Genomic DNA, 14,492 nt, shown 5'->3' with positions numbered 1-14,492 from the left:
CTAGAGAAATGGAGGAGTGTATTCCTATTGCTTGGTTTCCAAAACAGATTACATTTAAGAGTGCCTGAGTCATGTTGGATCTGCAGATCTAGAAAATTAACCTCCATTTTACTGCAGTCCATCTTGAACTGTATGGTTTGGTCGACATTATTCAACTAGAGTAGGAACAATTTCAAATCTGTCTCTGTGCCTTCCCATATGAATAGAATGTCGTCCATGTACATTTTCCAATTTGAAATATGGTTTTGAAAAGGATTTTTGTTGAAAAGAATATTGTTTTTTTATAAATCTGACATAAAGAGGATGGCTTAGTTTGGCGCAAAGGCTGCCCCCATGGATGTCCCTTTGATTTGAAAGTAACATTGTCTGTTGAACTCAAACTAGTTTTTACAGAGGGCTAGGGTCATAAGTTCAATGATAAAGTTGTCAGGCACTCTGTCTTTTAATCTATTCTGGATCAGATGGTTTCTCATGCATTTAATGGCCTGTTCTTGCAGAATACTCATTAACAACGATTTAATATCCATGATTACTAACCAATGTCTTGATTGATCAAAAGGAAAATTCTCAAACATCTGGATGGTATGTGTAGTATCTCCAAGATATGTTGTGGTAAGTGTGCTCATAGGTTTCAAGAACCTATCAACAAATGTTCACAGGGGTTCCAAAATTGAACCGCACCCTGAAACAATTGGTCTTCCTGTGGGATTCTCCAGATTTGTATGAATTTTGGGAAGGGCATACATGGTTGGTGTGCACCCTTGATTGGTGATAAGAAATTCAGATTATTTTTTGGTTATCCAATCACGATCTAGTGCATAACGCACAGCTTCTGCAATCTGACCAGTGATTTCTTTTGTAGGGTCCTTCTTGACCTTTTTATAACTGTCCACATAAGCTAGCAATGTATTCATCATTTCCAAATATTGGACATTGGTCCTTAAGACAATACCACCCCCTTTCATCTGCTGGTTTTATACTATAGACTGATTCTTGGAAAGTTCAATTAGAGCTTTATTCTCATCCTTTGTGATGTTATGTCTATAGTGTCCTTTCAGTGTTCTGAGGTTGTTCAGATCTTTCAAAATACATTTTTCGAACGTGATAATCTCTGGGAAGTACTTGATTGTCTAGCGGGCAGAATTTTGATGTTGCTCGAAGAACTGAATCAGATTCTCTGTCAGCATTGGGTAGCTCCTGGAAGAAAGCTTTCAGTCTCATTGTTCTGAAAAACCTACGTATTTCCATTTCTACTGTAAACCATTCAATTTGCTGGGAAGGTACAAAGGACAGACCTTTGGAAAGAACCGATGTTTGTGCTACAGAGAGTTCCAATTTGGCTAATTTGAAAATTGGCATTGTGAGTTCATTGTCTCTTAACGTGGTCGGCGCCTGTGTCCCCGTGTTTGGCACATCATGGGGGCATACAGTTGAAAGTACAGGTTTGTGGACATCAGATTTGGGTATTTTGTAGGAAATCCTGACAAGCAAAGCACTATTTTCTTTCCATTAGAATAGGGACGAGAACATATGGATATAGCTTTGGTTTGAGTTTTTCAATAAAGTACCAAATATCGCAAAATGCCACCTTGTCAGCGCAGCTAAAGGCATTGGCAGAGTGGGGAAGGGTGGAGAACCAGAAGCACTGGATAGGCATGGAACAAGCGGTGGCAGGGGAGCACCTTTGGAAAGTGACAGGATTAAGGAAAGGAGACAGGTCAATGGGACTGTTTGGGAACCCAATCATGACCAATACATTGAAAGTCTGGGAAAAGCTGAACGAGAGGCTCAATGTATCGCCCTGGCCATCGCCCCACACACCCATATTTGGAAACCCCGCCTTCCCACAGGGCAAAGAGTATGGCAGGTTCAAAAGATGGATGGAAGGGGGGATAAGGGTGATCAGCGACCTCTATGAAGGGGTGCAATTCCGGTCATTTGCAGAATGTAAAACAGACATAGGTCTAAAGGACGAGGACCGATTTGCATATCAACAACTGAGGCATTGGGCGGGGACCCCCACAATGATGGAAGGGGCCTGGAGGGAACATACAGAATGGAAAAAGCTAATGTCATCTGTAGAGAATAACAGGGGTCTGATCTCAGCAATATATAAGATCCTAATAAGGGAGAAGGAGGAGGGAGGGGTTCTGAGGGATAAATGGGAGAAGGTAAAAGGGAAGATGTTCAATTATAGGGAATGGGACACGATGCTAAGGAACTTGTATATCTCATACACCTCGGTACAATACCAAGAACTACAATATAAGCTTCTACACCATTGGCACTACACCCCAAAGAGTCTCCACAAAATGTTTCCCACGAGGACCGAGGAGTGTTGGAGGGGTGTGGGGGAAAGGGAACGATGGAACATATATGGTGGGGATGTCAGCGGCTGAAACATTTGAGGCCGGAGGTGAAATCTAAGGTGCTGGAGATAATGGAGGTGGATAGGGAGTTCGAGGGAGCAGAGACTCCTAGCCACCATATTTCATAAACAACAAAAAGTAGGGGGAGCGCCGGAAGACTGTGGGCAAATTTAATGATGGCCGCAAAGAGATGCATAGCTAAACAGTGGAATCAGAAGGAACCCCCATCCATTATACAATGGTACTATGCAATATGGGACATCGTGGATGTGGAAAAGATGACAGCTACTATACGAGGGACACTGAGTACATTTGGTAAACTATGCAATAAGGGACACAATACACCTATCCATCCCTAAGAGACTGCAGGCACTGGGAATTTTAGAGGAGGAAGAGGAATGAGCCGAAGAATGAGCAACAGCACTGAAAGGACCGCCCGCAAGGACTGGTGCGGGGAGGGGAGAGGGAGAAAGTTATTGATTACTGATGTTGAAGTTTTAAGAAGTTGACTAAAATCTAATACACAGACATTTTTATGGGAGGGCAAAGGGTGCACTTGCCCAGGGCCCCCACCTTGGAGCGGAGCCCCACAAAGGGGCCCGATATAAAGAAGTAAGATTCCATAGTTTACCAGACTTAATAGCGCGTGTCAGGATATTTTATGACATGCTGCTGAGGTTCTAAGCCCATTGTTTTGACAGGTACATTCTGCCTTGATCAATTCATCATGTAATGCCTTCTGTGTACACTGTAGTATACATAGTTTGTGTGTTCCTTACGGCACAACCCTGTGGCATTCTTTCCTTCCTGTGGGAATTATGTTTATCATGTGCAATAGCTAAAGTTGAAATGCATATTGACAAATTGAATGCCACAATCATTTAGAAGTTAGCTCAGTGTGTCAAGCACTCATTGCAGAGATATGTGTTCATATGCAAGATTAAAATAGCACATTCCAGCAAAGCTGGCCGAGCCTTTCTTATGTTTGAAGTTTATAAACCTACCTGCATATGTACTTGGTTTTATAGCACAACAGGTGCTATTATCAGCACCAGATAGGAGTTGCTATAAAAACTAACATATCATCTGTATGGTGAAGGTCTAGAAATTGGTTGGTTCAGATGGGGTGTTGTAAAACCTAGGTGATCACCTCCAAGGATGAGCATAAACTTTTAGTCCAAGAGGTGAATAAGTATCCATATTCCAGACTGTGGAACAATATCGTTCATGATTGTATCCTGGCTTTGTCAGCAGACTATACAGTCATCCTGGTCAAATCATCTAATATCTTTTACATTACTGGGCTGTCTTATGTGAGGTTTGCCTTCTTGCATGCAGTGGCATTGTTTAGCCCATTACTTGATCTTTCTTCTTATGTAGGCCTTAGACAGAAGAGAGCAGACCAGATGATGCAGGCCTCGGGCAAGCATATTTTAAGGTCTGCTTGTTTGACACAAAAAACAGTTTGCTTTTTTGTAAAAGTCAAAGTTTTTTGTGCACGTTTATAAATGACAATGTCACAAGCCATTGTTTTGGAAGTATTTAAAGCTTTAAAATACAAAAGAAAACCCCAGATTAAATATGTTAAATTAGATCAATTGGTATACCGGTACTTATATACTTCCCTTTATGATGGGGAGAATGAAGCTAGAATCATTACCCTTTTGCGTAACACCTTTCTATAATATTTTGTTTTTACAAATGGTCATGTTTGGTAATGTGATTTGTGTACTTTCCAAGTCAGTTTTATAAATTGAGATTGTTTTAGTTCATGATAAGAACTGCAAAAGAAAGTGTTCAAATGCAGAAATTGCAGAGTTGGCACAAATCCACTCCTTAAACAATCTGTTATCCTGGGCATCTCATTTAATCTTGTATTGCCTAACCTCTCAAAATTGCCAGTCCCTAAACCTTTCAAAATTGTCAGCCCTTCAGAGTGATTTCCTTCGCAGGGTATGATCTTCATCAAAACCTCCCTCATAGGTTCACAGGCTATAGTGTTCCTTCCACTATAATAGTGAACATTGATGTATTGCACACCACAGCACTTGTTCCTCTTATCTCTAATGGCAACACTATTTGAAAAACATATCCTACTTCTTATCTCAGTCTGTCTGGATACAGACACCTTCCTGGTAGCTTCTAATCTGCATCCACTATCCATGCCATGATATGTGTAGATTTCGCCTTCCTTCCAATTGGTCTCCTCGATCCATGCTTGAGCACTTTTGCATTCTGTGAGGCAGCTAATGTGAGTTCTCGGTTACGTTGTTATTTGGCATTTATATAGCGCTCTATATAGCGCTCTGTCTATTCTCGGTTACATGTACCTTTTACATACGGTCCTGCATTAATACTACTGGCTGCATACCTTCCTGGATGCTATTGATACAAAGTATCCTTTATCTATACTAGAACATAAGTTACTTCTTGGTAGGCTGCTAATCTTGGCCTTCAAATGCTACTTCTTTATTATTCTGATTAGAGCAAGAATGAAGAGGATAAGAGGACTTAAAGGGAGTAAACATGCTTATTTGGAATGCTGCAAGGTGGCAAATCAACATATCGGTTGTGATCAGGACAAGGGGGTGCAACCAGATATTCTTGATCACTTAATTCCTTTGGTTGGTGGAGGGGGGCCCCAAAGATGTCCGTGCCCATGGCCCCAAAAGTGGTTAAGATGGCACTGAACACACAGCACCATAAAGAGATGTAAGCTATCTACAAATGTAAATCGAGCTGAGAAATAAAGATTTGGTTAAACAAAAAGAATTCCACCTTGTCCATCTCCTCATTCTGATTCTGACTTTCCACGGTGTGCTTGTAGTATGCTGATTTTAATTGTTTAAAACTTAATGCAATGTGTTGGTGAAAAAAACGTTTGTGGACAAATTAGAGCTTCTCAATTACAATATTCAATGTGAACTTCAGCAGAACTTTCAATTGTCAAGTCGTTCTTTCCCAGGAATATGAACAGGCTGTTCAGTAAAAAAAAATAAAAAAATTTAAACCCATAGCAAATTTAGAATTAGTAAGATGTAATAATAATACTTTACAAGAGCCCTCAAGGGGTTGATGTGACTAGCATTGAAAGACACATCTATTGATACATATAAACTTACAGTCTTGTCAGCCACTGCTTGCAAAAGAGCCTCGAAGGGGCCAGACTTGCCAGCATCTGCGATTTGCTCCCGTCTCCATAACCATTCGATAGCACACTTGATGGCATGCTCAGACACCTGGACAGTTTTCTGCTGCCACTTACTAAGATCTGCACCAGCCCTGGGAAACAAAGGAGTTTGAATGTAATCAAAATATGCATCAGAGCTGTGAAGCATCTTCTACTTCATTAAACACTAATGATATGCTGTTACTAAGCTTGAATAATGACACAGTGATGTTTCTAACTGACACTTCACTCTGCAACAGGACTTGACTACTCAAAAGGCAAACTGCACTTAAACTGGAATTATTATTAATTCCTAGAATTTTTACATTGACAACAACTACATTAATATATTATTTTTATTAAGAAATTGAAACGTATACAGAGCACAGGCTTGGGATGTAATGTACATTATCTGAATTCTACCACATATTCCTGCACGTTATCTGACAAACACAACTGCTCACTGCTAAGACACAGATTCTATGTTGGGGATTCTAGGGCTACATTCTAGGGGTCCTCAACCTTTTTGGGGGCTTTTCCCCTGTTTTTATTATTGGATCACAGACCTCTGGTCTGGTCAGAGTGGCTTTTACTGAAATCCATCTACCATTGCAACCGCTTTTCACTCATTTTGAGTATATGGTCCTGGATTGCCCCTAAGGCTTCCAGTCCCAGGTTTACTTCCCAAGGACCCCATTTGTGCCGTGGAATGATTGTATCACGATACATTGTTTTATGGAGAAGGTTGGTGGCAGCTGTAATTTAGTTTTGGCTTCACCAGGCGTACAAGCCATTTTACTACATTGGTAGCCCAATGTACCTTTTTAGTAGTCACTGGGGTGTGTGATGAATTCAACAATGTCATCATTCCTTTCCCCCCTATGTGGCCAGGGGATGGTAGCCGCAACCTCATCCTGACCCTGGGGGGCGGCTATATGAGTGGGAACCACCTGAGGGAATGTGACCCTCTGATGGAACAGATGACATTTTTGTTGTTATACCCCCCCAACCTTCTGATAGATCTACTATTATTTCTCACCAAACTCCCATTAGGGATAATACATTGGGCCTCATTACACGGAAGGCGGTAATCCAGGGTGCTATTAGCACCCTGGACCATGCCGGTAAATTACCGGCACCGCCTTGGCGGAAAGGGGATTTACCGCCCCATTCCAAGGTTGGAGGGGCGGTAAATCCCCCTTCCGCCATTGCCCTTCCCCATTCCCATTTCTGCCCCATAGGGCTCTATGGGAATGGGGAAGGCGCTAATTACGGCACCGCAATATTGCGGTGCCGTAATTAGCTCCGAGGTCCCTTAGCGAGTTGGTACTTAACGCCTGCAAGAAGCAGGCGTTGATTCCTCCAACCCGCAAAGGGACCTCGTAGTACGGCGGTAAGGGTTAACGGTCACCGTTGCCATTAACGGTGACCGTTAACCCTTACCGCCGTCCGTGTAATGAGGCCACTTGACAACTGGAACGAGGAAGAGGCAGGGAATAGTGAGGATCACTTCAAAGGAGGCTCAGTATGCACTTCCTCAAAGTCTTACAGGAAATGGTCCCAGAATTACAAACAAAAGAAAGAACAACAGAATAACATAGATCACGAGGACCGGGCACCAACAGAGTGGTCTAGCTCTTGGAAAATGATTAAACAAGCTGGTAAGTTCAAATACGGGCCAGTTGCAACTGACACTGAGAGGGAGAGAGGAGCGCTGCAGTCGCCGAACTTCATCGCAGCCCTTTACCACGCCAAGCACCACATTGGGAAGAGACACGCTGCGGTCAGTGACGTGAAGGCGAACCCAGAGCAGGGGAAATAAGCCTGGGCTCAGCAGTCCACCACTGAGAGAAAGCAGCAGGAACCACGCACCTTCGAAAGGAGACACAGCGAGAGTGCAACGCATAACGGTGCGCACAGGGAACCAGTATGCTGAAGCAGGAGAGAGAGATGGAACGCTGGGGGCAACCGGGAAGCCCTAGGAAGGAAGGGGTGTTATTGGGTTGCAAGCGGGTGAATGTTGCTTCGTAGAAGTAACAGAAACTGAAGGGAATCGAAACGAGGGGAAGCCAGAAACCAACAGTGGACCTAATGAAAGCAAGTGAGTTACCAGATGGCTTAAGAAAGTAAAGCGCTTCTTGAAAACGGAACAAGCCGTGAACAGCAAAGTCATTCAACAAGTGAAAGTAATATATCTTTTTTTCTTGTCCCTTCACTCCTGGACTTTGATGCTGCCAAACGATATGGGTGCTCTTAAAAGAACGTGTATCGTTAATAAATACTTAGATCTGAGCCCTCAAGCCCAACATGGGCGGAATCTCAAACCATTGTATAGCAGGCTCATTGGACAGACACCAGGTCCCCGATCTGCTTTCGACCTCCATATCTGGTACTATCCCGAGGCCCTATTTAGTTGCCTTAATAATGAGCCGTCCATCGAGCGACCACAGTCAACTGACCTCGGAATTGAGGATCGGAGTAATACTAGAGATACATCGCCCCTGACCAAAAAGGACGCAGACATCATCTCCTCCATGCTAATAGCATATGCCTCTAAAGAGACATCGCAGGAGATTAGGTATACTATCAGCCCACATCCTAACCACACTAAGTTGCCATGTTTGAACCAGATTGACGCCGATCCTCCTGATACCTCCTTTGATACTTCCTTTGATACTTCCATCATGAACAGCGAGATTGGGCTGGGGGTTGAAAAATACAAAAAAGCACTGAAATACATGCTGTTAAATACCAGATCCCTGATAAAGCACTCAAAGGAAGTCGCTGACTTCATTGTTGAGCATAAAATCGATATCTGCACTATGACAGAGTCCTGGCATAATGAAGCGTCTGGCCCTGCGCTGATGTTGGCCCTACTCCAGGAATATAGAATTTTAAGAGCTGTTTGGCCAGTTGGGAATGGTGGGGGCGTGGCCCTCATTTTTCATGAATCATTGAATATTCGAGGTGGGGGTAGAGTGGTTGAGTATCCTACGTGGTAGGTTGGGGAAAAGGTGTTACAAAAAGGGGGATACCACGTCTCAACCATCAGTGTCTAACTTCCACTCCCCGAGGACCCCCCATCCATGTGATCCTCCCTCACTGGTCCACCCCCAGGAACTGGATCCAATAGCGAAGGCCGTGTCCTGGCCACCTGTATGACACATCCCCGGGGACTAGTCAGGGAGAAACTGTCAGGTTTCTCACATACCCTTCCTCCATGCGATGTAGCTCATTTGTTTCACAGGGGAACCGGGAAAGAAAATCCACAGTTCCCTGGTCTTTTCCATTTCTATGTTCCACAGTGAAACAAAAGGGTTGTAGGTCTAGAAACCATTGCATGACACAAGGGTTGGAGTCTTTGCATTGCTAATCCAAACTAGGGGTGATTGATCTGTAACAAATTTGAACTTTCATCACAATAGGTAGTATCTAAGATAGAGTATAGCCTATTTAATGGCCAGGGCCTCTAGTTCCAACACAGAGTCATTTTTTTCATGTGGGAATAGTTTACCACTAGTGAATAATATTGGGTGTTCCAATCCATCACAAACCTGGGACAGCACTGCTCCTAACCCTGTAAGGGAGGCAACCATCTGCAATACAAATTGTTTAGAAAAGTCGATTAGCTTCAGGATTGGGTTTTGGCACAAAGGTTGTTTTCTGAGGTGGGTAAGAGGAACAACACTTTTTGTCCTATAGAAAATTATATTAAGCTAACTTGTTTATCATATATGGATTTTTGTTGACTCTGGGCCTTTTCCGTGTGAATGCAGACTAAGTCATGAACCAATCTCTTATGTCCTTGCATTCTGATGGCGGTCTTTGAGATGGGAAGAGGGGCCTCCTCTCGCTCTTCCCATGTTTCTCAGAGCATATCTAGGAAATCTCTGGGCTCTCTCCCATAGAGTAGTTCAAAAACAGAGAAACCTGTGGAAGCTTGAGGGGTTTTTCTTACGGCAAATAGTGCCCATGGGATGATTCAGGTCCCATTCTTTCCCGTCCTTATCTACTAGTTTTCATGAGATTAACTTTAGGGTGTTATTGAATCTTTCCACCAAACCATCCGTTTGAGGATGGTACACAGAAGTACGCAAGGTGGTAATGTGGAGTAGCTCTTTGACTTCGGCCATAAGATTACTCATAAAATTAGAACCCTGGTTGGTTAGTATTTCTTTGGGAAAGCCAACCCTGGAGAAATACGGTAGAAGGTGTTTAAGGATCTGCTGTGTGGTATTGTTTCGCATTGGGAATGCCTCGGGATATTGGGTTGCATAATCTACGATCACCAGGGCATATTTATTGCCTAGTCTGGATGTTTCTAGCGGACCAATTATATCCATACCAATTCTTGGAAAGGGGATTTCTAAGATCCACAATGGGTTCAGAAGGGCAGTTCCTGGGATGTGCGGGCTAGTCTTTTGACATATTTCACATGTCTCGATGAAGGTCTTTATATCGGAGTGGATATCAGGCCAGTAAAATTTCCTACTAATATGTGCTGGGTTTTAACTTGTCCTAAATGCCCCCCAGTAAGATGGGAATGCACGATCTCCAGTACAACCTTATGGTGGCTTTTGGGTATTACCAATTGGGTTTTGAGTACACCTTCCGTAGATGTCACTCTTCTATAAAGTAATCCCTGTTTTAACAAGAAAAAGGGACTTCCCCTTTCTAAGCCCTCTTCTTCTGGAATTGCTTGTAGTAAAGCATCAGCGAGGGCTGAATCATTTCGCTGGGCGAAGGCTAGGTTGGTATAGATGGTAGGCTCTTCTCCCTTCCTTTCTTCGATGTTAAACATTTTGTCAGCTTCTCCAAAGCCTAAGTTGCCCCGTTCAGTTTTGTCTGGTTCACTTTCTTTAAACTGAGGAAATAGAGCTCTTTCCAAAATTCTCGGGCAATTTGATCTCCACGGTGTACCTCAAAAGGGATTTGAAAAAATATGTATGGTGGGTAGCGACCACGTGCTCACGTAAACACAATTATTTAGTACAGCAATTGAATATTATGTTTGTCACAAATCGGAAATTTCCACAAATGAGTATGTTCTGGAAGTAACTGAATTTATTCAGGGATTGGACAGACGACACGTGTTTCGACCTATGGGTCGTTTTCAAGGCTGTATTGGTCTCACATTAACATAATAGTAAATCAAAGTATCATAGTTAGCATTACATAGTCAAATGAAATACAGATATTCACATCAGAGTAATCCGTTCATATGTAACACCGAACAAATTCACATGTATTAACGTTGTAGATAACATATATTTACAAGAAAAGTGCACCAAGTAAATATCATATCCATAAGGAAATACATACCACATTCCAGTTGCAGAAAGGAGGGTTCAAGCCATTGATGATCATATGCAAAAAGATTTGAAAAGAAATAAAATGAGCCCAAGATAGAAATAAATTTAAGATTCTCAAATTTAACCATCCTTGATAGGGCCAAACCGTGGAAGAAATAGAATTGGGCCCCATACCTGATGATCTTAGTGGTACCGTAGTTGTGTATAGCCCACTCCTTTTATTTACTTAGCACCACATCCCTTCTCAACCATCACACAATAAATTAACATAACACTTAACTAGTTCTGGATGCCGGCCCATCCTCCATTACTCCCCTAGATAGTATTTCAATTGTGTCGGCAATCTCCTTGCTGAATTGTCCTTTTCCTCGTCTGCCTCGTATCTCTCTGAACTTTGGTCACCAGACCTTGTTGGGTCCTCGTCCTCTCTGGCATTATGACCTCCTCACATATTTTCCATACCGGGTGTTCTCTCTCCTTGCTGGCCAATTCACCGGAACCAGCTGTAGTTCCTCATGATGCTTTATGGGTCCCTTTGTGCTGTGACCATGGACCCTTTTCTGTCAGTCACGGTCCATGGAGAGACCTCATACCATAGGCACAGTTTGGGCGTGGGGTGATGGATCCTCATGAGTGCCACATCTCGCACCTGAATGTCTGACATCACCAGCCTTCTTCGCACTGTTTACTTGTGGGTGTTTGCCTTTTGCACCTCGCAGATTCTTTCTGTGTCTACCTCCATAGGGCATCTGGAGCTGTGCTCTGGCATTGTCGAGCATATTTTCCACCCCATGAGTGCCTCCGTCTGGGCCACTCCTGTGGTTGAGTAAGGGGTTGTCCTACAAGACATTAGGAATATCACCAGGGCCTCCTTGAGCTGTGCCCCCTCCACTGTGCAATGCGAAAGACTTTGTTGAGAGTCCTCACGAAGCATTCAACATCAACATTTCCCCTTGGCCAGCATTGCGAGATACGGATGTGTATCACTCCATGCACATCCACAAATTCTTGAAACAGTTGTCCTTGGAATGGTGCTCTGTTGTCTGATCGTATTGTGTCCAGCAGTCCATGTCGCAAATACGTCATGCAATACTGGGAGGATGCATTCAGCCGCTATGGACCTTATGAATTGCACCTCTGGGAACTGAGAGAATTCACCCAGAAGCACTATGAAGTGTTTATCGTTCTGGATCGTGCCAAAGTCCACACTCCCCACCTGCCACTGTGTCGTTGCCCTTGTGAGTAACTTGATTGGTGGTCCTTTCGCTGGCAGCCTTGTTGCTTGGCATCATTTGGACCTCTCCAGTAGCTCCTCCATGCGTCCTTCCAGTTCCGGGAACCACACTTTCCCTCTCAGCCTGGCCTTGGTTTTCATAGACCTTTGGTGTCCCTTGTGTGCTATATTGAGCACTATTTGTATTGGGGCCAGTGGCACCATGATTCTTGATCCTCTTAGTAAGATACCTTTTTCTGCCACTGACAGCTCTGCTTTTACTCACCACAGGCCTGCGATAAATGCTTTAGTTTCAGCTGTGTAACAAGCCTTATACCCTGGAACTGACTTCTAGTGACCTCCTTTCAGTGGATCAACCACCTGCTTCATTCCGCTCTGTTGTTGTGTCGCCTCAGCAATTTGTGCCAGGGACATGAATTTTGGCACAGCCATGTGTGTTATCATGTGCACCAACTCCTCAAGTCCTGAGGTTAGGGAGGGGGAGCAAGAATACACACCCAAACCCAGTGTATAATAGTTCAACATGCACTAAAGAATCGTGCTCAGAAAGAATAAGAAGGATAATTACTCCTTATCCGAAGTAACAAAGTGAAGAAATGAAAATAAATGAAAGCGCGAATAATTTAAGGGAAAAGCCACATTGCGGTTTCAGTAGGAAAGCATATGAGAACTAAATCGCATAGATGGAATAAGACATGGAAGGCATGGGCACCTCAGTGGTAAAAGGGCAGCAGTTCTCAAAATGGTACCCAAGGTACAAGGGCAATACTTTACCTCAAATGGGGTTTTGGGTAAAGCGCTATGGGCTCAAGTCCAGCAACCCCAAGTACAAATGCAAAAGTGTCGGCTCACTGAACGACACCAAAGTACACTACACCAAGTGTAGTCTGTGTCTACTCCAAAGTGCCTGAGAAAAAACAAATAGAAACCAAGCCACAATGTATGGATATTTTCTCTAGTCTCCAACGAGTATAGGGGGTATATATAGCATATTAATGTAAGAGGTACAGTATATAAATGAAGGCAAGTACCTGGCTATAGTGGCCATAGGGGGCCCCGTGTTTTCATGTTGACTCTAGAAAAAGCAAAACGAGTGGCATGTCAGAAGCGCTAACCACTATTGTAGGAAAAGCTTTGATGTCTTCTAAGGCAACAGACATATACTCACCAAGCCGTTGGCGAAAGGCGGAGTTGCTATCTCCGCTGGGATTAAGCACGCAAGTCTTCAAAGGGTATGGCACATGCGATCGCTCTGATTGTCCAAACAAGTCAACCCGTTTTGTAGCGTGCTGCACAATGACCAAACCATTGCCGTGATGCAACGTAAATGGCACAGCCTGTCAATAAGTAGAGTGTGCCAAAACATGAGAATAGTTTGTTTTAGGTCATAAAGCTGCGGCAGAAAGTCCACGTAACCATAGTGTTTGAAAGCTGGTTGCACAATCCGTGTCAGGGGAAGTGCGCCGTTGTTTTGGTGGAAATGCACCCTGCCACAGGTAGTTTCTCTATATTAAAGGAAGCCAGTGATTCTAGGGAATGATAACATCAGAATCTAATATTTAGCAGGGAGGTGGTCTCGAAAATATATACCAAGGTATTGGCATGCTAGTGACCCTCAGTGGCTGTTTGGCTGCACACAGCAACCAAATGTCCATTTGAGTTGACTATGCCTCATATGTGACAGTTGCTGCCTGGGGCGGTCAGTAAGGTTCCTAGGTTTTGCTAGTGCCTCAGTTGGCTTAGGAAGAAATAATCGCTGTCAATATCTACAAAGTTAACACAAGCCCAGGAGGTAGAAGAGGTGAAGATAGCAAATAGCCTCAAGTGGTCAGGATATCATAATTGCCATATAGGCTAATCTAAATCTAGGGGTCTTGTGGGCTTGAAAAATGTGGCTAAATGGCCATCTATTCAGTGAAAGTAGGAAAGCGCTGTGTGAAACCACATAAGGACAGATTAAATTCTGAAGCCTTGTTGGGCGGAGCAATCTGCTGAAGGGGCAATACCAAAGCCCTATATGGGTATGATGAAATTAGCATTGCGTTCAGGAATAACTAGCAGAATAAAGAAAAGGCCAAATTAAATATACCCAAATTTATTGTGGGAATTCATAAGCGGGAGATTCTTCATTGAGTCCTCTCAGTTTGTCAAGAGTTTGCAAACGATGGATCCATCTGGATTCTTTGTTATTCAAAGCTCTCTTCGGGTTAGAGCTGTTTTTCACAACATCTAACACCCACCATTGGATGTCATCAGGAGTATGGGCAAAGGCTACAAAATGGGACACCATTGGTGCTTGGTGGTTCTTACATCTAATCCTAGATCGATGTTCATTGATCCTTGTGTGCACTGGTCTTGTGGTTTGGCCCACTAACCTCAGTCCACATGGACATTGGATACAGTTTATT

General features: G+C 43.4%; 1 protein-coding gene across 1 annotated transcript in view; it reads right to left on the bottom strand.

Annotated features, from left to right (window-relative positions):
- VWA3B (von Willebrand factor A domain containing 3B) overlaps positions 1-14,492 on the bottom strand; it is a 2,300,294-nt gene that overhangs the window by 2,239,594 nt on the left and 46,208 nt on the right. Inside the window, exon 2 of the mRNA XM_069636259.1 lies at positions 5,492-5,651. Coding sequence (XP_069492360.1) covers positions 5,492-5,651 — 160 coding nt within the window. The remainder of the gene's footprint in view (positions 1-5,491; positions 5,652-14,492) is intronic.

The sequence above is a fragment of the Ambystoma mexicanum genome, chromosome 7p (genome assembly GCF_040938575.1).
Source record: "Ambystoma mexicanum isolate Mex_15411 chromosome 7p, UKY_AmexF1_1, whole genome shotgun sequence".
In the NCBI taxonomy this organism is placed as follows: domain Eukaryota; kingdom Metazoa; phylum Chordata; class Amphibia; order Caudata; family Ambystomatidae; genus Ambystoma; species Ambystoma mexicanum.
This window is presented reverse-complemented; position numbering and strand designations above follow the sequence as displayed.